This window comes from Siphateles boraxobius, unplaced genomic scaffold (genome assembly GCF_051911475.1).
Source record: "Siphateles boraxobius isolate OS27281-9 unplaced genomic scaffold, OSU_SipBor_1 130, whole genome shotgun sequence".
Classification (NCBI taxonomy): Eukaryota; Metazoa; Chordata; class Actinopteri; order Cypriniformes; family Leuciscidae; genus Siphateles; species Siphateles boraxobius.
In genome coordinates this window covers 12,888,100-12,913,552 of record NW_027508734.1, presented here as the reverse complement: position 1 = coordinate 12,913,552, position 25,453 = coordinate 12,888,100, and the positions used below count along the sequence as shown (strand labels likewise).

Here is a 25,453-nt window from a genome sequence, read left to right as displayed (position 1 = left end):
TGGGCTTTATTGTGTGATCATCAGCATTTTAAAAATGGAGACACCTGAAATTTAGAACATTTTGTTTCACTGATGAATGACTCTTCAAATCATTTGTTTACTTTGTTCTTTTCTATTTAGTCGGATATTTTTCAGTCCTCCAAAGCTGTTTCTCTCATTTCATGTTTCCGTCCAATTCCCATCCAATCCCAAACCTACAAATAGTTTCTAGAGATGTTTCCCTTCCCCTCATAGATTTCTACTTCTCCTCTTGCCATCTTATACACACATCTTCCATCAGCTGCACCTGATGTCTTGAAGCTTTGTAATAACAAGCAACTACAGGTTTCTGCTAAAGCTTAAGGATTTACTGGAGGACTCTGAGAATCACCAACACTTCTCCTTCAACCCCTGTTAGGATGAGTGCAGATGCAAATGTTAGTGTTTGTTAGGATTGCTTTGAGAGTTGTCCTGAGAAAGATTTTTCTTGACAGCAGATGTTAGGTATTTCCTCACTAACCAAATATTCAACACAGTGAAAAAGAAAAGTTAAAGGAATAGTTCACACAAAATTAAATTGTTTAATCAACTTCATGCTGTTCCATAGCCTGTTTGGCTTTTTATTTTTTTAATTAATTTGAAAAAAATTAAATAAATGTTATGTATTTTTTTTTTTTTTGGGCCACTGTTTTTATAATAAAAGTGGAGTAGATAATGACAGTATTTTATTTTTTTATTGAACTATTCCTTTAAGGTGAGATAGCAAATACATTGATTTATTAAACTTAGTTTTAGCCATGAGAGGATAAGATCCTTATACCTTTCCAATATGAAATTGCCCCTGCGTTACATGGATGTGACAGAAGCTTTATTAATGTGATATGCACTTTTAGCCACTGAATATTTTAAGTTCATCTGAGGAAGTACTGGCCTAAAATTGTTTTTTCGAGCCCGGTCTTTAACAAAGCGTTTGTACTTTAATGTCGAATTTCACACAGTATTCATGTCTGGACAGGGCTAGAGGCTGGATGAATCCAACCAGAAAAACCTTTCTTTTTTCCCTCTAAAACCATGATGCTTCTTTTGGGGAGCTTTATTTTTTCATTCTCTGACGCTTTCTTTTGCCTCTGTGTTTTCTTACTTTGATCATTGCTTCGACTGAGTCCGCAGCCCCCACACACTTCTTTTTCTTCCTTGCTTTCAAAACCTATTTATAACACAGAACTGAAGCAGAGATGAGAAAACGAGTAGATGAGGAACGTAAGTTCCTTAATGACAGCTCAAGCTGCATAATGGGTGTAAGTGCAGGGTGATATACTGCATTGCATACATGTGCATACAGTATATATATGTATGTATGTATGGAATCATATGATAAAAGTCACGTGTGAAACAAGTGCCGTCGCAACATGCTTGTGGCATAATGTGATTTAAAATAGGATATGTTCATGTACCAACTTCCTTTTCAGAACAAAATTGCTATCAATCAATCAGATTTTAGCGGGAGGGTTAATCTAAAGACACTTTCACATGACTTACTCAAAACAAGAGCCATACGCTGCTTTGACTTCCAGATATTGTGCTATTTTACTGTCAGTTTTAGAATATATCAGATAATTCTACCAATTTGTCAATGAGATAATTGTATCTTGTTGGCTAACATAGTTAGCTACAAGTAACAAAGTTTTGTCTTGGAAGTAGTGGTATGAAGGTGCTGAACACTACAAATAAGCCAGAAATATTTTGCATCATTATCCCTTGTTTGCCAGCGAAGCTGTGTTTTTGACTTTATGGAACTGTACAAAAAGTAACAAACTGTAAATCAAAGGAAACAAGAAAAAACTGTAATGGAAATGTAAAATTTTATTGTAAATATAAAAATGCAGAGGTAAAAGTTAAAAACTAACTAGCTAAGCCACAAATAATGCTTGATTTTTAGCCCTATGTTGTGTTGTACAACTCAATGTATCTCTTTTTGATTATGTGTGTTGGCACCACCCATGATTTACCATGCAAATTGCCTGGTAATCATTAGATACACTGGTAGTCATTTGCACGCAGTGTGGCTTCACTCCATAATGCATTTGGGAAGTTTGACATGAGTCATGTAAAAGGGCCTTTAGGGCTGACCTTAGGCTATAACCATAACCCTTACTTAGAGTTATGGTTAAGGTTCAACCCGATCTCACGGGAAAACATGTCTTCCACCAGGTGGCATTTTCCATGAAAACGTACGATTTATTTGAAAAAAAGTATTCATGAAGCTAACCCCACCGCTAAACGTAATCGTCAGCAGATTGTCAGAAAACATACAAATGTGATCGTACAAATTAGCCAATATATCGCCAAAATGTAACATTTTGACAAAGAACAACAAAGGATGTTGATCCAGGAATACATCCTACTTGGCTAAATCATGTCATGTCCTATAGTAAGAAATGCCAACTCACCAGCAATCATACTAGCTTTCTACTGTAACATTCAAAAGACAATTACAGTGGTAACTCTTTCATTTAACTCATTTACATGAATTCATATCCATTAATGTGCCGCTGTTCCTTTTGCAACCTTGACATGTGTATAAAAAGTGTAGTGGCAGAGTTTGAGTTACTGCTGCTATTCATTCCCTTCACAAAAACTGTCAGTTGGGACGCCTCCCTTGAGTACCGTGCGAGAAATTACAGCACTGGGACCTTGATAAGGGTGTGTGGCGCTTAACCCTGGTGCAGTCAATCCTCCAGAAGAGCATTAGCATCAAACAGAACAGCTCAATGGGACTTTACTCTAATCAGACATGATGCAGAGCAAAGGAAGCTGTTGGGAAGGGTTGAATGGGAAATGATAATTGAATTAAGATTTTGAAGACATAGAAACAAAGTAGATGTAGAGAGATCTTTAGTGGGAAGACGTTGGGTGTACAATACATAATCCTTCATCAGGCCTTGCCACAAGAAAAGCAATCACCCCTTTTCCATTGAAATGGTGCAGGTGCTCGTCCCGGAGGAACTGTGAATCTTGTCAGAACCAAGATCCTATCCTTTTTGGACTTTATTGTGGTTCTGTATACAGGTCTTGCGAGTTTTACGAACATATTTTAATGACATCTGAAGTTGCTGACATCTGAAATGAATCAAAACCGTTTTCTGTGGTAAAAATCCAGTTCAAGATTGTCCAGAGGCTCTGGTACCAGCACCGTCATCCTGTCAGTGGAAAATGGGCGAATGCGTGTTTAAGTTAATGTTGCCCATTTTGCTAATGTTGCTGCCTAACTTTACTCTCTTTTTCTTCCCTCATTCCCTCATTGTCCCTTTGTCCCCCCAATGGACATCTTAAAATGTCTGCTTCTTTACGTTCTCTTACCTTTCCCTCCCTCCCTCCCTCCCTCAACTCAATGGTCTTGTTTGTTTCTCTTCTGTGTCCCAACACTCTTCCTCATTCTGTCGTCTTTTCGTGTCTGGCTTCCTCTCCCTTGTCCTCTTCGGTCTCTTTGGTCTTCATTAATCGTGTCTACCTTCTCTTCCCTTTATCTTGTGACTTCCTTTCTGTCCCTGTTTCTCGTCTTCGTCTTGCCCCACAACTTGGCCCCTTTCATATTATTCGGTGCCAGTTTTGGGGACCCCTCTCTTTCCACCACCTCCACTTTGGAGCATATCCCGTCCTCAGCAGCTCGCCCCAGGCCCCTGGTCAGGCAGCAAAGCCTCCAGCAGCCCCTAACCCACCAGCCCCCGCCAGGCCCCAACGACCCCCCAGCCACCTCCCAGAGTCTGGGCCAACTGCACACCGGGCCCGTGGGTGGGGGCCACCGGGGGGGCCCGCGGGGGGTGCGTGGTAGCCCGGCTGGGGCAGGGGCGTCCCGCTACAGGTCGGGTGGAGGGGCACGATCGCGGTCCAATCCTGGAAGTTTTGACCACGTGATGGGACAGATCCGGACAAGAGGCATGGACGTCAAGTCATTCCTGTGAGTATCAAACACCAATCTAATCATTTTTTAAAAATCTTTACTTACCGTTATAATAACTTAATGTTAACTTTCATTGTCCCGGGAGCGCTTTATTTGATTTTAGCACATATTTTAGCAATCATCATAAATAATCATTCGAAAGAGTAATCACTCAAATTTCATCCTATGAAAACCGTTGTGAAATTGGACGTTGCATTACCATGGAAATGGTGCTTTTTTGATATAAACTTCAAATATGGAACACAGCTTGATTAGACATTAGACAGTTTCATTTTCTATCAATTATTTAAATTAAAATGTATTTTGTAAAATATACATTTTGCATAAAATATTTTTTATGCATATTGTTTTTTCAAAATTAAATTATATTAATTATATTGATATTTTTGCATTAAATAAAACATTTTAAATTAAAATTTTACATTTTATTTGTTGAAAACTAATATTAATTTACTAGCCAAAGCTATTTAAATAATAAATATAGACAGCACGCTGTCTCGATTTGTTAGAATTACTTTTTAACTAATTATTTATTGTTTTAATTAATTTAATTTATTATATCTTTTAATTCTTTTTCGTATTATTTTGTGAGTCCGTAAATAACTTTTGACTTAAGTCATTTATTGCTTGATTTAAAGGTTATTTCTTATTTAATGTGTTATATGTCAGTGTTTTGTTTGTAAAAGAGTTTTTGATTCTCTGAATTTTATATTGCTCTGGATATTGTGCAAAAAGGTATACAGTAGCAAGATATAGCAATAATATAAAAATATGGTATTGTATTGGTTGTTGTATTAGTGTTTGTTGTATAAGTATTAACTGTATCAGTGTTTTTTTGTTTTGTTTAGGGGCTGTAAATAGTCCTGTTTCTGGAGCCCATGCATGTGCAGCTGTTGTGTGAATATTCACCATCTTTACTCTGTTTATAATCTTGACGTCTGTCTGATGAACTGCAGGTTGCTACACCACTCACTTTATTAATGCTTCCATAGTAACTTCCCCATTTCTAATAAATGCAGAATATGATTGATGTTTTTGCCCCCAAGCAAATCCTTGTAATATTCGTGTCAAGCATATAACCCCTGGATCCATGTGTTTACTCTGCTGAAAAGACCAGTTCAAACCAGAGTAGATTTAGATGATAGTTTACAGTAGGTCTGTCTGGTGTGTTAGACTAGCCAAATTTCTCTAGAGTTATTGATTCAATTTCTCCCTTGTGTTGGTTATGCTAGTTAGGAAGCCTGATATAGACACCAGCATCCAAAACACAGCAAATATGTGTCTTTAGAGCAGGACTGTGTCCCATCTGATCATGCGATGTCCTTTCTTTACACTGTCACTTGGTCATGCTTGATTCATGACTTCTCTTACGCACTGTTGCTTGCTCACTTTGTTTCTCGTCGTGCTCTGTCGCTTTACTCATGCCTGATTGCGTCCTGTCTCTCTCTGCGCCCTTCTGTCTCTCTCTCTGTTTGCCCATCTGTTTGCTTTGAGCGTCTTCTTCATGGCTCTACACCTGTCACCTGTGCACCGCAGGGTGGAAGAAGAGCCAGAGGACGTGGATTATTCAACTGTGTCTATCTTTATCTTTAAGCGGACACAAATTTCGATCTGCGTCGTAGAGGAGGGAACCTCTTTACATAATAGATCAGTGTTTATCCACGTCTGAGGCCCTGTTTACACCTGGTATTAAGATGCTTTTTGGTCGATCAGATCACAAATAGACAAGGGAGACACATTCCCGTTTACACCTGGTGTTTCAATTTGTCTCTTTTTTCCACTTCTGTCCTGATTTCTTTTAGTGGAGAGTCTATGGGTATGTAAATGTATGGGCTTTTTCAGATCTTTCAATCTATTAGACAAAATAATCTCACGCAATTTACATATGAACTCCTTCTACAGCATTTATTAATCTTTGTTAATTTCAACATTTACTAATACATAATTAAAATCAAAAGTTGTATTTGTTAATATTAGTATATTAGAACAAACAATGAACAGCTGTATTTTTATTATCTAAAGTTAATAAATATTAACAAATACAGTAACAAATGTATTGCTCATTGTTAGTTTGTTAGTTAATACATTAACCAATGTTAACAAATGAAACCTTATTGTAAAGTGTTACCAATAAATGAACTTAAAATTTCTTTACTGCTGTGGAATAGTGGTGCAGTCAACACCGTATTGTTAGAAGAGATGAACCTAAGCAAAGCCGAGAGAATCAGGTCTTAACAACTAAATCAAATATCCAATATCTTTCATGAAACCCATCACTTGTGTGAATACAGAAAAGAGAAGAATGAATGAAGTAACTGCTTTTCTATTATCTCTGTGTTTACAAATTCAATTGTGTGCGTTTGTCTGTGTGTTTACAATCTTACACACAAGCCTGTTTGAGCGTGCATCTGTACCAAGGTCATTTAGCAGTTTACAATCCCTATAGGTGATTGTGTGTGTGTGTGTGTGTGTGTGTGTGTGTGTGTGTGTGTGTGTGTGTGTGTGTGTGTGTGTGTGTGTGTGTGTGTGTGTGTGTGTGTGTGTGTGTGTGTGTGTGTGTGTGTGTGTGTGTGTGTGTGTCTGTGTGTGTGTGTGTGTGTGTGTGTGGTCAATGGTTTAGAAGTCAGTATGTATTCTCCGCTGGCAGATCAACTCTACACAGCATTGATCTCCTGTCCTCACCATCATTACTAGCATGATTAACTGTCGAGAGAGAGAGAGAGAGAGAGAGAGAGAGAGAGAGAGAGAGAAGTCACTTCACATAAGTTTAAGGAAGCAAGTGATTTCCATTTGGTCATAGAAAACTTGCCTTTTTTGTTTTTATTTTAGAGTTTCTGCCATTTTTGTTGCGGGAACAGTGAAAAGCACAACTTGTGCTCTACCTGCCAGACAACATCTCCAACAAAAAGACATTTTATCCTCCCTGTTGGTTTACTCTACCAATTAAAAGTTTAGAGTTATTCTATTATTGTTATCATTATAATAATTTGTTCTAAATTTTGTTATTTTAAAAATGTTAAAATAGTAATAGAGTATGAATATGGGTGGTTGTGTTGGTAGTGTAAATGTGTGAGACGTTTCAATTTTAATCTCCAAAGTTGAAAGTTTGGACACACTTGAGTAAATGTATGTTTCTCATGATTGTAAAAGCATTTCGGGGTAAAGGTTATTGCCTATTTAGTAGAAATTGTGCATGAATTCATTTATTTTATTTTATTTGTGAGAGCTGTAATCTATACATATAAGAAGCCCATTTATTTATGTATTTAATGCTCTCTTCATAATTTATATTCTTTAATTTTTATGGTGTAATTATTTTGATGACTCTTATCCTAAAATGTTGAAAGTAGTAATAAAATATGAATATGGATGAGCCAAACTCTTGACTGGTAGTGTAAATGTGTGAGGCGTGTAGATTTAATATTTGTGTGTCACAAGTTTCGATTTTAATCTCCAGCACAGTTAATATCCTTTAGCACACTGGCAATAATCTTTCACTTTACAGGATTGTGTAACTGTAACCGGCTCCAGCTCTAATTCCCTGATACCATGATTGTCTGACAGGCAATTAAGCTCCTGCCTGCTCAGGCGACGTGAGTGATTTGTGCTGTATACACCGGAGCCGTGAAGCTCTGGCCTCATGAGTGCTGAGGTTTTACTCTAGTGGACCTTAGCAGTGCTGCGCTTTATTGATTTCAACGCACACAACAACAAATCAATGGTGAACAGATGAATATATTCTGTGAATATAGACAAAAGGGAAGCTTACAATTATTATTTTTAAACAAAAAAGATAGATGTATTTGTAATTTATAAAAAAAAAAAAAAATTGTTTTAATACATTTTCCGAGTTTTATTTCACAACAACAAAAAAAACATTTATTTAAAAAATTGTTGCAAAATTATATTAGAAAAAATAGTTAAATTATTTATAAAAATACTATGTATAAAAAAATTTAAATCCAATTTAACCTATATAAAAATGTATATGAAAATATTTTTTATGGAAAAATATTAATATTACTTTTCTGCAGTTTTTCCATGCATCTCTGGCCTTTGTTTCTACTCAGGTTTACCAAGAGCATTTTGTGTGCAGTGCTCAATCAATCCTTTTGTATGATGCACACGGCCCTGACCACTCTTGCTATCTGCAGATGAAATCAGAGAGGAGACTCGAATCTCCCTTTACGACCAGGCTGTGAATTTGAGCCGATGCCTCTTGTGAAGGCCATTTACAGCCCTTCTAAGGGTGATGTTTTAGACTCACTGTAATCGATAAACGCGTGTGTGTGTGGGCCTAATGCGCTCCTGTGTAACACTGATTCTGTCGTAGCCCCCAGCAAAGCATGTTTTACATGCCAGTCTGCCAATCCCTTTATGAGCGTAAATCGTTATAAAACCTGTTGATTAATGACAGAAGCGGGAACATGTATGGTTAGAGAGAGAGAAAGGGGAATCCTACCGGATAATGTATTGCTCAGAGGTTAGTCTTTTATTCTTCAGAAGATTTAATGGAGTTCGCTATTATGTTTCATATTGGTGTCAACTTTGTCTCAGATGTCTCTTGAAAGATTCTTTCATAGATATCTATTTTGTGCATGCATTTGCATCTTTGACAAAGCAGAGCACAGTTTGAGACTTTATAGAGCTCTTGACTGAAGTTCTCCATAGCTGCAGACTCATTAGTGATTTTTCTTTCCACTTTCTCTGCAAAAAAATGAGACATAATGGTGATCTCAATTGTGTTTCATTTAAGCATTAATTTTGTCTCAGTTGTTTTTTCTAAAGTTACTGGATTTTATAGCAACATAGCATTAAAGTAAATGTGGACAGAGGATCTCAGATAACTGGAAAATTTGAGTTCATGTCAAAATCTCTGAGATTTGATTCCAGACTCTTTTGTCTCGAAGAAGCAATCAAAATAGTAGAGAGGACTCATTTATGATTGACAAAACAATTGAATAGAAGAGGGGAAAACAGTAAATAAAAAACATATTGTAAACTATTATTACAAAATATTTGAAAATGTTTTTATTTCTGTGAGGAAAAAGCTGAATATTCAGCGTCATTACTTCAGTCTTTAGTGTCACATGATCCTTCAGAAATCATTCTCATATGATGATTTGATGATAGATAGATAGATAGATAGATAGATAGATAGATAGATATATAGATAGATAGATAGATTGATAGATAGATAGATAGATAGATAGATAGATAGATAGATAGATAGATAGATAGATAGATAGATAGATAGATAGATAGATAGATAGATAGATAGATAGATAGAAAGATAGATTATTATGCCAACATAGTGTTATTGTACTAAACATTTTTTTACAATACTTTGTCAAGCCAACATCCAAGTTTATTTTGATAAGCTTTCATTTCTAGTTTGTAATGGGTTCTGCTCACCACTTGATTCGGCCTCTTTGTTTTGTGACAGAGAGGGGAAGATGGTTGTGCTGTCCCTCGCGATCGGATTGGCTGAGCAAGATGACTTCGCCAACCTTCCAGATCTACAGGAGGTTCCAGCGAACCAGGAAACACCTCCCACTGACAAAAGGTAATGGCTTGTTTCAAACATACAGTTTACTTTCTACATGGGTGTCAAAATAAGGGATTTGTTAGTGTTTGACAGTTTGCCCCTGCTGGTAGATGCAACTTCACCATTTGGGGAAAAATATATTTCTCCATTGCTGGGCATTTAACTCTAGAAATAATTTGATACACAAATTTCTAAGGCCTTTAAATTGTCAACATGATCAAAACGTTGCTGAAAAACCTGTTGTACACAATCTATGCATTTCGTCATCTGATCAAGTTTAGGGCCTTTTAGTATAATTGTATATTATTTGCAACTTGATTAAATATGATTAAACAAACAAAGTGATTAAATATGATACATCTTGCTTTTGAGGAAAATGTATTTGTTCATCTCATCATTTTATTGCATTGCTTTGTCCCCCACAATAAAAACTACAGTCACGAGATCTGTTCTTTGTCAATCAAGTGCTCAATCCACACAAGCTCATCACAAAATCAACAGTCGTCCTTGTGTAGCTCAACAAGTTATCAATCACCATGTCAATGAGTCGTACCAGTGAGTTAACTCCCTCTGCTCGCAACGGTTGACTTTGTCTTAGTGTTAGAATGGCGCTTGCCATAATGCAGAAATAAGAAACAAATGTGGCTTTCCTGGAATTTGTTGGTTAACATCACAGAGGTGCTAGAAATATTCAAATGGGTTCATACTAATGTTGGTTTTTATTATTCATGTGAGTAATCCTATTGAGTTTTTTTGGTTTGTTTGTTCTTGTGTCCTCGTCTGGGTTATTTGGTCTGTCATTTTGAACTTTTTTGCTATCATCTTGCATTCCCTTTGGTAGCCCTCTCTCTTTCTCTCACTATCGCTCACTGTGATCTGTGTTTCAGTGAGGTTTTCGGCATCGCAGTGGGGGTGTGCTCATTATAAGAGAGTGTAGTCCCAACTAAAAATACACCCTCCTCCGTCTGGTTGAGACACGTATCATGCACACGCACACACATACATAGTTCTGGCTTCTGCCGAGAGAATAAGTCTTGACTCTTTAAACACACATCAACCCACACACATACACACACAGCACTTTATAATCAGACACACTCAGGAGTTCAGTCTCTCAGCTTCAGACTAGTTAAACTGGAGTATAGAGGTCTACAACAGGACAGATTTTTTCTATCCAACTCCAGCAAGTTTCATTCCGAAGGCACCCGGGAATTTTACTTCATGTCCATCTGCTCCCAATTTATAATAATTTTCATCCCGTCTGCTCAAACAAGGTCCATTCCTGCAATCTGCCACGATCAGGGAAAACCTGGAAAAATTAGGTGGTTTTTATATGGTAATTTCAAGGAAAACTCTTAAATAATAATTTAATACTTTTGTAAATATTTATAATTTATAATATTCAATAAATAATTATTTATTATATAAAATATATAATTATTAAATAATTGTTAATTATTAAATGATAATAATCACAAATATTGTAATTAACGATAATAGTAATAATTATTTTTTTAATACAGTTTTAAAACCATCAAAGAGTCATAAAAATTTGCTCCAAAAATGTTTTGAAACACCCCAAGCAAAGTGAGGTTTTTGGACATTTCTTGGTATAAATATAAATATAAAAATATTTTATATGTTGTAATTAATAATAAAAAAAAATATAATAATAAATGCATAGATAAAAGTATATTTTCCATTTTCTATTTATACATTTTTTTGTCCAATAACATTTGTTTTGATAGTTTGTTTTCACCTTTCAAGGCAAATAAAAAAATTATTTATGCTGATATTGTCCAAACCCCAACTTAGGGCATTTCAAAACAGTGTTTTGGAGGCACTGTATATTTATGCTTGTTAGAGTAGCGTGTTGTTCCTTTTGCTTTACCTCTATTCAAATCCATTGTTAATGTGTGGAGTTATATTTCTGTGATATAGAGTGTTCCGAATCACTCACTTTTAAGGTTCCATTTCAAGATGCTCCCTTAGATGGCAGCTGTCTTTGTAGATGGTAAGGCAGCTCACTAGGTTTTGGACCATAGATTTACATTCATATTCCTCAAAAAGGTAACATAACGATTTCAATTATTTAAAATATTGAATAATTTTAACAACCATCTGAAAACAGCATGTTGTTCGCTGAAGATTTCAACTTATTGACCATCTCTGCTCCATAAACTCCCCTCTTGTTGTTCCAAACCTCTTGTTCCAAAACCAAAGACTTTCTTTTATCAGTGGAATGCAATAGAAAGTAAGATAATTTAGATATTTATTGGGTCTAAAATAACATTGGACCCCACTGACTTTTTGTAAGGACAAAAAATATAGAAGCCTGAAACATTTTCACAATATCTTCTTTTGCGTTCTACTGGAGAAAGAGTTTGAAACAACATGAAGGTGAGTAAATCATGGCAGACAGTTCATTTTTGCACTGTCCTTTTAAAAGAACTGAAATATACAGTTTAAAAATTTTATTTCACAGAAATGTGTCTCAACAACACTACAGGGAACTATGAACTTGTTTCTCGTATGTTTCATTGAAAAACGAACTAAATAACAACCACTCTCCCGCCGACAACGGAATACCTTCCGCATATGAATCATAAATTTAGTCCCATACAACAAATCTATTGTGGTCCCATGAGAATTGGTGAGTGTTTGGAAGTCTTGACTAGCTCCATCATTTCTTAGTGCTTTTTCACAACAGAAAGTGTGTGTTAGGAGCCAACTGCCCTCAGCTATTGTTTTCCACAAACCTATTAACAAGCACAGTCATTTATTCTCAAAGGATGTTTGCCTCTCGATGGCCTGTCCGTCTGCCTTATTTTGACGTATTAGACTCCTTAAAGGAGACACACTAGCAACACTGTAACACCCAGCGGCCTGTGGTGACACAGAGTGAGATGAACCGGATGAGATCCATAAGAGCATCACTGGGACACGCCCACTTTTAGTTTCTGTGTCCAATCACGCAGAAGAATGTGTGATTACATCTGTTCTGAGATTCTAAAGATTCCAATCTCTGCTCTGAGATTCGAAAGCTGCACTCAGTCAAACAAAACTGTTCTGAACCCTATTGAGCTGCCTTGTTTCTTACCGTCCACTTTCTGACTGAAATAGAACCTTATAACTGGCTGATGTGGCTACATGGGAAGCAACCTTCACACTCATATGTTCAATCAGTACTTTTGTTATATACACTAAGCTCCAAAGTTGGACGTCAGAAAGATTTTTTTAAAGAAATTAAAGGGATAGTTCACCCAAAAATTAAAATTCTGTCATTAATTACTCACCCTCGTGTCGTTCCAAACCATTAAGACTTTCGTTCATCTTCGGATCACAAATGAAAAGCTTTCTGTACTCTCAAAGACAGCTTTATATGATGAACAGATTGAATTTAGGCTTTTACCACATATAAACATTCATCACTTTCACATCAGTTGTGGTAAACAGAAGCCCAAGCATGTTCGCTTAACGTGCGAGAACCAATGAGGTTCATTCTTGTGTGTTACACAGCACGTTTGAGCTTCTATAAAAACCAATGAGGTTAATTCTCGTGTTACGCAGCACGTTTGAGTTTCCACAAGAACCAATGAGGTTCATTATCGTGTTATGCAGCACGTTTGAGCTTCTGCAAGAACCATTTAGGTTCAATATCGTGTTATGTAACACGTTTGAGCTTTCACAAGAACCAAAGAGGTTCATTCTTGTGTGTTACGCAGCACGATTGAGCTTCTGTAAAAACCAATGAGGTTAATTTTCGTGTTACGCAGCATGTTTGAGCTTTCACAAGAACCAATGAGGTTCATTCTCCTGTTTCGCAGCACGTTTTAGTTTCCACAAGAACCAATGAGGTTCATTATCGTGTTATGCAGCACGTTTGATCTTCAACAAGAACCATTGAGGTTCAATATCGTGTTATGCACATTTGAGTTTCCACAAGAACCAATGAGGTTCATTCTCGTGTGTTACACAGCATGTTTGAGTTTCAGCAAGAACCAATGAGGTTCACTCTCGTTTTACGCACACGCTTGAGCTTCCACACAAACCAATGAGGTTCATTCTCGTTATACCCAGCACGTTTGAGCTTCTGCAAGAACCAATGAGGTTCATTCTCAGGTTACGCAGCACGTTTGAGCTTCCGCAAGCACCGCACTGATATTTTCAATTTCATAATATTGCTGTTTTTACAGTATTTTTGATTAAACAAATGCAGCCTTAGTGAGATTAAGACACTTCATTCAAAAATATCTTACTAACATCAAACTTCTCAGTGGTACTGTATATTAGGCTGACTATAGATTATACAATTTTGTTTGAAATAATATACAAAAAATAAAAATAAACATAAGTAAGCTCTGTTAAATATCTTTGCAATCCACAAACACTGATATACAAAAAAAAGTCTCTCTTCCTGTCTTTCTCTTCCGCTGTCTCGCGCTCTGTTTGGGTAGGGAGCCTGTCAAAGGATCAGACTGTGATCAAAGCTCACCCTGGCCCTCCGGGGCCCGTCTGGAATGGTCGCCATGGAGAGTGTCCTTGCTCTACTAATAACTGCCTTCAATCATTCCACTCAGTATCCAGACCACTGTCACTAGGGCAACAGCAGGGTCACACCCACCCAGCCCCTGGCCTTTCAATGAGCTCCAGTGGACATGAGAACACAGATCATATAACTCATAAACCACACTCTTTGTTAATCGACACAGCAGGATGGGAAAGTGTTGCGAAGAAAGATCTTTCAGTTTATTTAGTTAGTCACTCCCCAACCCTGGTATCCATTACAGTATATCCTCCTGTCTCTCTCTCTCACACACAGCTCATAAAAGCCTACGTCATATAAAAAGAGAAGTGCGAGCCGAACTCTGTGTCCTCTGAGGATAAAACCAGAGAGGAAGAGTGAGTAACATCCTCTCAGACGGTGTCTTAACCTGCTCCCCTGATACCCGAGCTCTTCATCAAAGCGCTTGTGCTCTACATGTTAAAATAATCATGCTTCTTTACGCTCTCATCCTTCGCTCTTTTTCCTCCGCCCTCCCGTGGCCCAGTTTAAAATGAATCACGGTGTAACAGCGCCCCGAAGCCTCTCCATCGACCGCCGCCACTCCCCAAGAGCTCCACCGAATCAATCTGTTTGAAAAACAAGCTATTCATCAGCATAACACCGTGGCCATATCGCTCGTGCAATATGAGAAATGCATCTGTATCAGTATCCACCTGCCACAGCTCAATTATATATTTCCATTATATTTTCCTGTGTGAGCCACTTATGAGTATGATTATAATAGTAGAAAGCTCATTCGGATGATGTGTGCTCATGAGAGGAGAGCCATATTACGTTTATGGATCGGCATTGAGTAGCAAAGGCCATTTGGGTTTGTGAATCAAGCAGCGTGGCATCAGATGTAGCTTGTACAGCCAGTGGCCCCTACTGAGTGTTCATGCATTTGGAGCTTATTAGAGAAATAGTTAAAATGAAAATCAAGTCATAAATTACTCCTTGAGTTGTTCTAATGCCGTATGCTTTCTTTCTTTTATGGACCGCAAAGGGAGAATTTTTAAAAGGTCAAAAATCGCGCTCGTCCATATAATGGCAGTGAATAGTGACCAGCATCAAGCTTTCTAAAAATGATGCAAAAGTATCATAGATTGATCCCATGTGACACGTGTCGTATTTTTTTCTTGAGGAATATGAATTAAAATTTACGATACGAAATTGAATGTATTATTTAACGAAATTCCTGACCTTGGCTGTTGGTCTTCAGTGCACGACTACAGGACGTGTGTGTTTGTGTGACTTTGTGCAGTTCACACAATTGAGCTGCACATGTATGCTTATGCAGTGATATGATTTATGATTTATGGATTTGAGCTACAGTGATGGACTCATGCAGGCAGTTTGGGTAATGGTTAACCATTGGTTGCTTTCTCAAACAATGTGTGTCCTAATCATGTGACATATGTGATCTGAGTTGGGAACTTAAGAGCAACAGATTCACATGGTTTTTACATATATTTTTATGTATTTTTGTTTACAGAGATTTACAGCATGTCAAAAATTTACAGTTTCTCACCAAAATAAAATCTTGAGGCTTTGACACCTAACAGTGAAGATATATACATATTACCATTGTACTGTATAATAAAAAAATATATATTTTAATTTAAAGTGTAAAATGAATATTACAAACTTTCTCTTTCATATATACTGTATATATTGTATGTTGGTATGTGTATATATATATATATATATATATATATATATATATATATATATATATATATATATATATATATACATACATATAACCTAATTAAAGTCTTATTTTTAGATTACAATAATAATTATTATTATTTAATATGTTTATTTTACAGTATAATACATTCAGTTTTATTTTAAAATATTAAATATTAACATTTATGCTTTTTAAATAATAATATGCTAAAAATATTTAATGTATTGCTAATATTTTACATATTATTGAAATTGTTGATGAATATTTTAATTTACAGTATACTATGACAAAAGTTGTATTTCTCTTATTTTTAATTTTATAATATTGCTATTATTATGAATTATTATTATTTAATATATTTTACAATAGCCTACACTAGTAATCTTAAAATAATAACATTTATTTTTTTAAATTATAATTATAATGCTTAAAATATTGAATTCATTACTAATATTTTACATTATTATTATTGTTTGTGTTATCAAAACAACAGTGTGAATGCAAAGTGGACTGAGACAGTCACAAGTGAACTGAAGTCTTTATAGTCCAAGTGCAGTGTTACTGTAATTACATTTTTGTTTTACTGTATTTCACTTTGTAGTTCGCAACAAATCAACCTTTTATTGTTAAAGTTGATTTGTTACTCATCCTGGCATTATAATACCATCTGTATTTATTTCATGTACATCCACCTAGTATGATGTTGACACAATGATCTTCAGAGTTGGCGTGTTCCTGTAGACATGTGTGGTTATGCTCTGATGATGTAGGTAAAGGAAATGAGGTATTCTAGCCAGAAACTTGGGCGGCACTAGTCTCAGGCACAGACGACCGCCCGTGGACTACATGCAAAGTGTCCGTGACAGCCGATTAAAGTCATTTGTACAGCAACAATAAAAGGGCAGTAAAAATTTCACAGAAAAATCTATTTTATGCCGTTAGTCAGAAGTGTGAATGGTAAGAAAAGAGCTGCCTGGTTTAGCCTGGGTCTGTGTCTGTGGAGAGAACGAGTGAGAGAAAACAAGAAACGTTTCCTCTTCAAGATGTCCCTGAAGTGGACCCCTCGACTGCATCATGACATAATGGATATGAAGTGTTTTAAGGTGTGTCGTATCCCAGTTTGCTGTTCCTGTCATGTATTTTTGTTTGTCTGTGGTGCTGGAATCATTGCAGTGGAGACACACTGATTTGTACACGGGAGGCTGGGTACAAGTGATGATCCCTAGATATCCTGCTTTTGTTGAGCAAACTGAAGGTAGGATTTAGTAAGGGATAAGAACAAAGGGTTGATAACACACATCCTTTTACTATATTGTGGTTTCATTGATACTTTCTGAGCGATTTAAAGTGAGATAACACCCACAAATAACACCTTGACATCATTTATTCACCCTCATGTTGTTACAAACCTGTATGACCTGTATAATAAAATAGCTATTTTCTTTTTGGATAGATTTTAAAGTGTAATTTATTTTTGTGATGCAAAGCTGAATTTGCAGCACTATTACTCCTGCTTGTTTGCTGCTCAAGAAACATTTCTTATTATTAATGTTGAAAACAGTTGTGCCGCTTAATATTTTTGTGGAAACCATGATGCAATTTTATTTAGGATTTTTTGATGAATAGAAAGTTTAAAAGAACAGCGTTTACTTTCTTACAAGAAAGAAAGCCATAAAGGTTTGGAATGACATGAGGGTGAGTAAATGATGACAGAATGACAGTCATAACTTTGGTCTCTCACAGTTTTACCTCAAGTGATATTAAATGTCGACACTTTTGTCTGCTTTGGCAATCCGATCAGTCATCCCAAAGGTTAATGAAGGTAAAATATCCAGCTTACAGGAGATCAAACACAGATTTCATGAAAACTGTCCACACATATCCAATCGGCCCCTCTCCAAGAATCTTCCTCACCGCTGTCTTCCTCATTGTTGCCAGATTCACTGCTGTGTGTCATTTCAGAGCAGAAGCATCGTGCTGAGACGGACAGCTCTCGCATTCACACACATACACACATGCGCACAGATAGCGATGGAAGCACTGAGCCAGAGAGGCAGGGCCGGGCCGGCTCAATATCATCCTCCTAGTGATATGGAAATAAAGACCGGCCAAGCATGACAGCATTGGGCTTAGTGAGCTTGTGCCTACAGACACACACGCACACAGGACATAAATACAGCTTTAACAGTAACACTCTCCTGCCTGTTTGGCGACAGGGTTGACGGAAGAAGACGGGCCGCTAGCCTACATGGTTCAGAGCTCCGCCGGTGCGCGAAGCATATGTGTCTGACAGGCCATCGGCGTCTTTTATAAGGGATGATGGTCTAGTGCACTGGACTGTATCAGTCTAGGATATACAATGATGTTACATCATTCACAGCTTTAGTGCTGTTGATCAGCCATTTTCAAACTTTTCGGCACCTACAAGTCCTTCTCAAAAAATTAGCATATTGTGATAAAGTTCATTATTTTCCATAATGTAATGATAAAAATTAAACTTTCATATATTTTAGATTCATTGCACACCAACTGAAATATTTCAGGTCTTTTATTGTTTTAATACTGATGATTTTGGCATACAGCTCATGAAAACCCAAAATTCCTATCTCAAAAAATTAGCATATCATGAAAAGGGTCTCTAAACGAGCTATTAACCTAATCATCTGAATCAACTAATTAACACTAAACACCTGCAAAAGATTCCTGAGGCTTTTAAAAACTCCCAGCCTGTTTCATTACTCAAAACAGCAATCATGGGTAAGACTGCCGACCTGACTGCTGTCCAGAAGGCCATCATTGACACCCTCAAGCAAGAGGGTAAGACACAGAAAGAAATTTCTGAACAAATAGGCTGTTCCCAGAGTGCTGTATCAAGGCACCTCAGTGGGAAGTCTGTGGGAAGGAAAAAGTGTGGCAAAAAACGCTGCACAACGAGAAGAGGTGACCGGACCCTGAGGAAGATTGTGGAGAAGGACCGATTCCAGACCTTGGGGGACCTGCGGAAGCAGTGGACTGTGTCTGGAGTAGAAACATCCAGAGCCACCGTGCACAGGCGTGTGCAGGAAATGGGCTACAGGTGCCGCATTCCCCAGGTCAAGCCACTTTTGAACCAGAAACAGCGGCAGAAGCGCCTGACCTGGGCTACAGAGAAGCAACACTGGACTGTTGCTCAGTGGACCAAAGTACTGTTTTCGAATGAAAGCAAATTTTGCATGTCATTCGGAAATCAAGGTGCCAGAGTCAGGAGGAAGACTGGGGAGAAGGAAATGCCAAAATGCCTGAAGTCCAGTGTCAAGTACCCACAGTCAGTGATGGTCTGGGGTGCCATGTCAGCTGCTGGTGTTGGCCCACTGTGTTTTATCAAGGGCAGGGTCAATGCAGCTAGCTATCAGGAGATAAAGATCTGCTGAAAAGCTTTATGGAGATGAAGATTTCATTTTTCAGCACGACCTGGCACCTGCTCACAGTGCCAAAACCACTGATAAATGGTTTACTGACCATGGTATTACTGTGCTCAATTGGCCTGCCAACTCTCCTGACCTGAACCCCATAGAGAATCTGTGGGATATTGAGAAGAGAAAGTTGAGAGACGCAAGACCCAACACTCTGGATGAGCTTAAGGCCGCTATCGAAGCATCCTGGGCCTCCATAACACCTCAGCAGTGCCACAGGCTGATTGCCTCCATGCCACGCCGCATTGAAGCAGTCATTTCTGCAAAAGGATTCCTGACCAAGTATTGAGTGCATAACTGAACATAATTATTTGAAGGTTGACTTTTTTTGTATTAAAAACACTTCTTTTATTGGTCAGATGAAATATGCTAATTTTTTTAGATAGGAATTTGGGGTTTTCATGAGCTGTATGCCAAAATCATCATTATTAAAACAATAAAAGACCTGAAATATTTCAGTTGGTGTGCAATGAATCTAAAATATATGAAAGTTTAATTTTTATCATTACATTATGGAAAATAATGAACTTTATCACAATATGCAAATTTTTTGAGAAGGACCTCTATGTGTAAACTTTATTTTAACTGTTATTGTACTAAAGCCGAAACAAATTATTACAAAATTATCTACAAGATATGGATTTTGTATTGTTGACAGCATTGTTTTTTTCTAATTTTAGAGTAATATTAGCTGTATAAATCTGATGAAAAATATTTTTAGCTTAACTGGAACAATATTTATTGTGAGAAGTAACTGTACACATAAATTTCAAAGTAATTTAACAGAGAATATTGCCTTGTAACCAAATGAGCAGCTAAAAGCAACCGCGGCAAGGAGAAACTCCCTAGAAAGATCCACAACAGAAGCACAAATGCAAACTGTTCTTATATGAATAATGTATTTGTGTCAAAACAAAGCAGATATGAACATTACATTTTTACTTTTTTTAAAAGTTTAGAATTTTCAATAGAATAAAAAGTACAGTTTTTAATCTTATTTATCAGATTTTTTTAGAAAATATGCATTAAATAGAAAATAAATAAACTGTACAAATCGATTAATATTTTTATTAAACAGAGCAAGTTTAATTTGTACGCCTATAAATTGCATTTTGTAGTCTCTTACATTTCTTTGTTATTTATTACTGTATCCCCATGGAAGCTTGTTTCCAACACAGAATAAAACATTTTTAAAAACAATTGCGACTTTTTATCTCACAAATTGCGAGTTTACATCTCGCAATTCCAACTTTATTTCTCAGAATTGTGAGATATAAAGTCAGAATTGCGTGATATAAAGTCGCAATTGCGTCTTATAAAGTCAAAATTGCGAGATATAAACTGTACGTAAGTTTATGCGTTTATATCTGACAATTCTGCCTATAACACGCAATTGCGAGTTATAGGGCCCTATCATACACCCGGCACAATGGAGCGCCATGCAGGCACGACGCAAGTGTTTTTTGCTAGTTTTCGCAAGCGCAACTGGCTTTTAAAGGGAATGAAAGATGAGACTCTGATTGGTTTATTGCACTTTACGCCCAAAACAGACCCATTACTCATTAAGAGAATACGGACAACCCTTTTACACCATGCGCCAGGCACGCCGACCATTTTTCCCGTCGTTGCGCAAAAGTGGATTTGAACAAGCTCTAACTGCACTTGCGCCCTTGCACATTAGACCATGCGCTTAGATCGTTAAAATAGGGCCTATAAAGTCCAATTCTAAGGGAAAAAATACTGACTTTTTTCCTCAGAATTGTGAGATGTAACGTTTTTTCCACTTTAGAACCACTTTATCCACTTTATAACATGCAATTGTGACTTTATATCATGGAATTCTGACTTTATATCTCCCAATTGCGTGTTATAAAGTCAGAATTGCGAGATATAAACATGCAATTCTGAGGAAAAAAGTCAGAATTGCGAGTTTATTTCTCGCAATTGCGAGTTTATATCTCACAATTCTGACTTTATAACTCGCAATTACGACTTTATATTACGGAAACAAGCTTCCGTAGAATCCCACTTAATATATAATGATATAATGATCCCACTTAATATATAAAATATAATAATATATAATGAATATTATTGGTATTGTATATATTGGTGTTGTATTACAGTAATTAGAAATTGTATGGAAAATGTGCATAAGTAATTAAAAAAATTCCACAATGTAAAAAACCTCAGTGGTCTTAAAATAGGCTTAATTTATCAATTCTATCTTTTCTTACCTTATGAAAGAAAATTAAATGTGACCGAGTATGTTTTTTTAATGTAATTCACCCTGTATCAGGGTTGCCAGGTTTGTGTAACAAAACCATCCCAATTGCTATTCAGAACTCACCCAATCGTGTTCCAGGGGTAAAAATTGCATTCTGTGTGTTGCATTTGTGTTGGTGTCAGAGGGCGTTTAATTGTGGAGGAACATAGACGAATTGAATTTAAAATGAGATGTGCGGGCAGCAGCTGTCCAGCTAACTAACAGTAAAGCGTGATCAAATGAAAACAGCAGACGGGGAGATGTCAGTCAGCGGCGTCTGCACCTGCTCTCTGGACACTTTCATCCAACACCATTTAATAAAGGAGACGTGGCCACAAAATTATACATAAAATTTGACGCTCAACACAGCAGCACATGGATGTATCACTTTTGATCGATTCTGGGTAGTTAATTGGGTGTGGTTACTATATGGATGCTAGGGTGTTCTAGGTGGTTGCTAGAGAGTTCTGTAGCTGCTAGGGTGTTCTAGGTGGTTGCTAGAGTGTTTTGTAGTTGGTAGGGTGTTCTAGGTGGTTGTTAGAGTGTTCTGTAGTTGCTAGGGTGTTATAGGTGGTTGCTAGAGAGTTCTGGGTTGCTCTGTGGTTGCCAGGGTGTTCTAGATGGTTGCTAGAGAGTTTTTGGGTTGCTCTGTGGTTGCTAGGGTGTTCTGGGTAGTTGATATTGGATGCTAGGGTGCTCTAGGTGGTTGCTAGAGTGTTCTGTAGTTGCTAGGGGGTTCGAGGTAGTTGCTAGGGTGATATAGGTGTTTGCTAGAGAGTTTTGGGTGGTTTATCTGTAGCTGCTATGGTGTTCTGGGTATTTGATAGGGTGTGGTTGCTATTTGGATGCTAGGTTGTTATAGGTGGTTGCTAGAGTGTTATGTAGTTTTTAGGATGTTATAGGTAGTTGCTATGTGGTTGCTAGAGTTTTTTGAGAGGTTGCTTTGTATTTTCTAGGGGGTTCTGGTTGGTTGCTTTGTGGTTGCTAGGGTGTTCTAGATGGTTGCTAGAGTGTTTTAGGTAGTTGCTCTGTGGTTACCTAGGGTGTTCTGGGTGGTTGCTAGGGTGTTCTAGGTAGTTACTTTGTGGTTGCTAATGTGTTCTGGGTAGTTCCTAGGGTGTTGTTGCTATGTGGATGTTATGAAACTATACATAAAATATGACGCAGAACATGGGTGTGCTGTTATCGGAAATACAAAACTTGTACTCAATCATCTCTGATAATAGATCACTCTAAATTGTAATGTAGACATGCATTTTCTGTAAACCTGCTTTGAAACAATGTATTGTGAAAAGTGCTATACAAATAAATGTGAATTGAATTGAATTTGATGCTAGGGTGTGGTTGCTATGTGGATGCTAGATTGTTCTGAGTAGTTGCCCTGTGGTTGCTAGGGTGTTCTGGGTAGTTGCTAGGGTGTAGTTGTTATGTGGATACTAGGGTGTTCTAAGTGGTTCTGAGTAGTTGCTAGTGTGTTATAGGTGGCTGCTATGTGGTTGCTAGGATGTTCTGAGTAGTTGCTAGGGTGTCCGTTGCTATGTGGATGCTAGGGTGTTCTAGGTGGTTGCTAGAGTGTTTTAGGTAGTTGCTCTGTGGTTACCTAGGGTGTTCTGGGTAGTTTCTAGGGTGTTATATGTGGTTGCTATGTGGTTGCTAGAGTTTTCTGATAGGTTTCTTTGTAGTTTCTAGGGTGTTCTGGTTGGTTGCTCTGTGGTTGCTAGGGTGTTCTGGGTTGTGGCTGGGGTGTGGTTGCTATGTGGATGCTAGGGTGTTGTAGGTGGTTGCTAGGGTATTGTAGGTAGTTGCTCTGTGGTTGCTAGGGTGTTCTGAGTAGTTGCTAGGTAGTGGTTTCTATGTGGATACTAGGGTGTTCTATGTGGTTGCTAGCATGTTCTGGGTAGTTGCTAGGGTGTTATAGGTGATTGCTATGTGGTTGCTAAAGTTTTCTGAGAGGTTGCTTTGTAGTTTCTAGGGTGTTCTGGTTGGTTGCTTTCAACAAATTCAGAACATGGTTTCTTTTATGCGTTTAGTGTTACGCTTTTCGCGCAATGAAAGAAACGGGAGTCAAACTCTACACATATCATCCCATCATCAAGCAAAAAACGTGGTTTAGCACCAGTGGATCCAATAGCTCACTCATATGTGTCCGGCTTTCAGTTCTCCACAGGCGGTTGGATTTTCATGCGAACATCATCGATCATGCAGCGATAGCTCTGGCGTCTCTCCTCCAGTCTGTCCACATGTTGACAGTTTAGCTCCATGCATCATGCACATGTGTATCAACACGCCTCCACATTGTCATGCTCATCTCTCACTCCATCCCTGCCTCATATGTTCACTGCTTTCATTTCCTCCCAGCCCATTGCCCCAGCATTCCCTTCAGTCATCCATCCTGGTCTTCTTCCTCCTTCCTCTAAATTTATATCATTTTCTCCCATCTCACAGCACGTTGCTACGTGGCACATTAAAGATTTATGTTGATGTGTGTCAGCTATTTTACAGCTTCAAATGTGACTCATTCAACCAAAAAGTTATCTGGGGCTTTTCATGTCAAATCAACCAAATTTCAGAAACTTCCTTCGGCTTAATTTTGTTAATATTTTTTCTGTATAAAGACAAACATCATTCAAGAAGAAAGCCAAAATATTAAATGTCATGAATGTTTAATGACTGATTAATCCACTAATTTGTAGAGTAGGTCAAAATGACAATTTTCACCTGAGATTTGGAGCCAAATTACAGGGGGGTAAAAATAACTTTAAAAAGATGACATCTTCATTATTTTATTTTTACACTGAGATGGGTAGGTCTATTAGTAAAATCTGCTAACGGTGACAGTTCAAAAATGGGAAAAAGCAATTCTTGTGCAATCTACAAAACAGTAGATTATATACCTTATATGACATTTTCTATTTTGGCTTTCTTCTTCATTTATGCATTTCTTTCACTGGGGGGAAAAAAAAGATCAAAATCCAAAAAATTTAAGCCGGGGACCTCTGGCTGAGTCGACACGGAATGACCCATCTGTTTTATAACATTAGTTTCACTTTCTGAAGTACAGTACATTAAAATTTTGCTCCGATGACAATTAATGGGAATTTGATGTGAATCATTTTTTTATTTTGGTTTTTAATTTATTGGATTATCCAAAAGCAGACATAACATACAGTTCAAAAGTTCAACATACTGTTCAAAAGCTTGGGGTCATGACCTTCTTTTTTAAAAGAAATTAATGCTTTAATTCAGCTAAGATGCATTAAATTGATCAGTGACAGTAAATACTTTTACATTGTTTAAAAAAAATCTATTACAAATAAATGCTGTTCAATGCAGAATATTATAATGATTTATGAAGGATCATGTGTGACACTGAAGAATGGAGCAATGATACAGAAATAAATAACTGAAAATTCAGCTTTTCAGGGGGGGAAAAAGCAGTTTATTCAATAATTTGTTGAAGATCCAGCATGAATAACAATATATTGTGAAAAGTAGAGTGATATAAAATGGTGTACAGTGCTATAAGGTTTTTGTCTGTGCTGTATACTGAAGTGGTGTCTGTTGGCACGCTGAGTGGCAGTGAGCTGTCAGGCCACATGAGTGTCAGGCCCATGAGATGAAGAACATTTCATCTTTATCTTCAGTTCAGAGCAGGACACTCAAACATCTCTGAGGAAACAAACACACATATGTACACTGATACAGTAAACACCTCATTAGTTTACATGGTTCTTCTACTATGACAGTTACAAATAACCTGCCTGACGGCCACAAAAACACACGGCTAGTTTTATATACACTGTGTAATATGTATTAATCATAAACTACATTCATTGACTGTCATTCACTTTAATGATAGATTCTGGCTGTTTTGCAGTAGACTTTTTTTTTTAAGAAATACTTTTGTTAATAATAATAATACTTTTATTCAGCAAGGATGCATTAAATTGAACACAACAACACAGTAAAGACCTTTATAAACTTACAAAAGATTTTTATTTTAAATAA

The 25,453-nt window shown here is 37.2% G+C and overlaps 1 protein-coding gene across 1 annotated transcript in view; it reads left to right on the top strand.

Annotated features, from left to right (window-relative positions):
- Positions 1–25,453, top strand: part of syt7b (synaptotagmin VIIb) — a 136,094-nt gene that overhangs the window by 89,064 nt on the left and 21,577 nt on the right. The window contains exon 5 of the mRNA XM_077228082.1: positions 9,387–9,506. Within this exon, the coding sequence (XP_077084197.1) occupies positions 9,387–9,506 (120 nt within the window). The remainder of the gene's footprint in view (positions 1–9,386; positions 9,507–25,453) is intronic.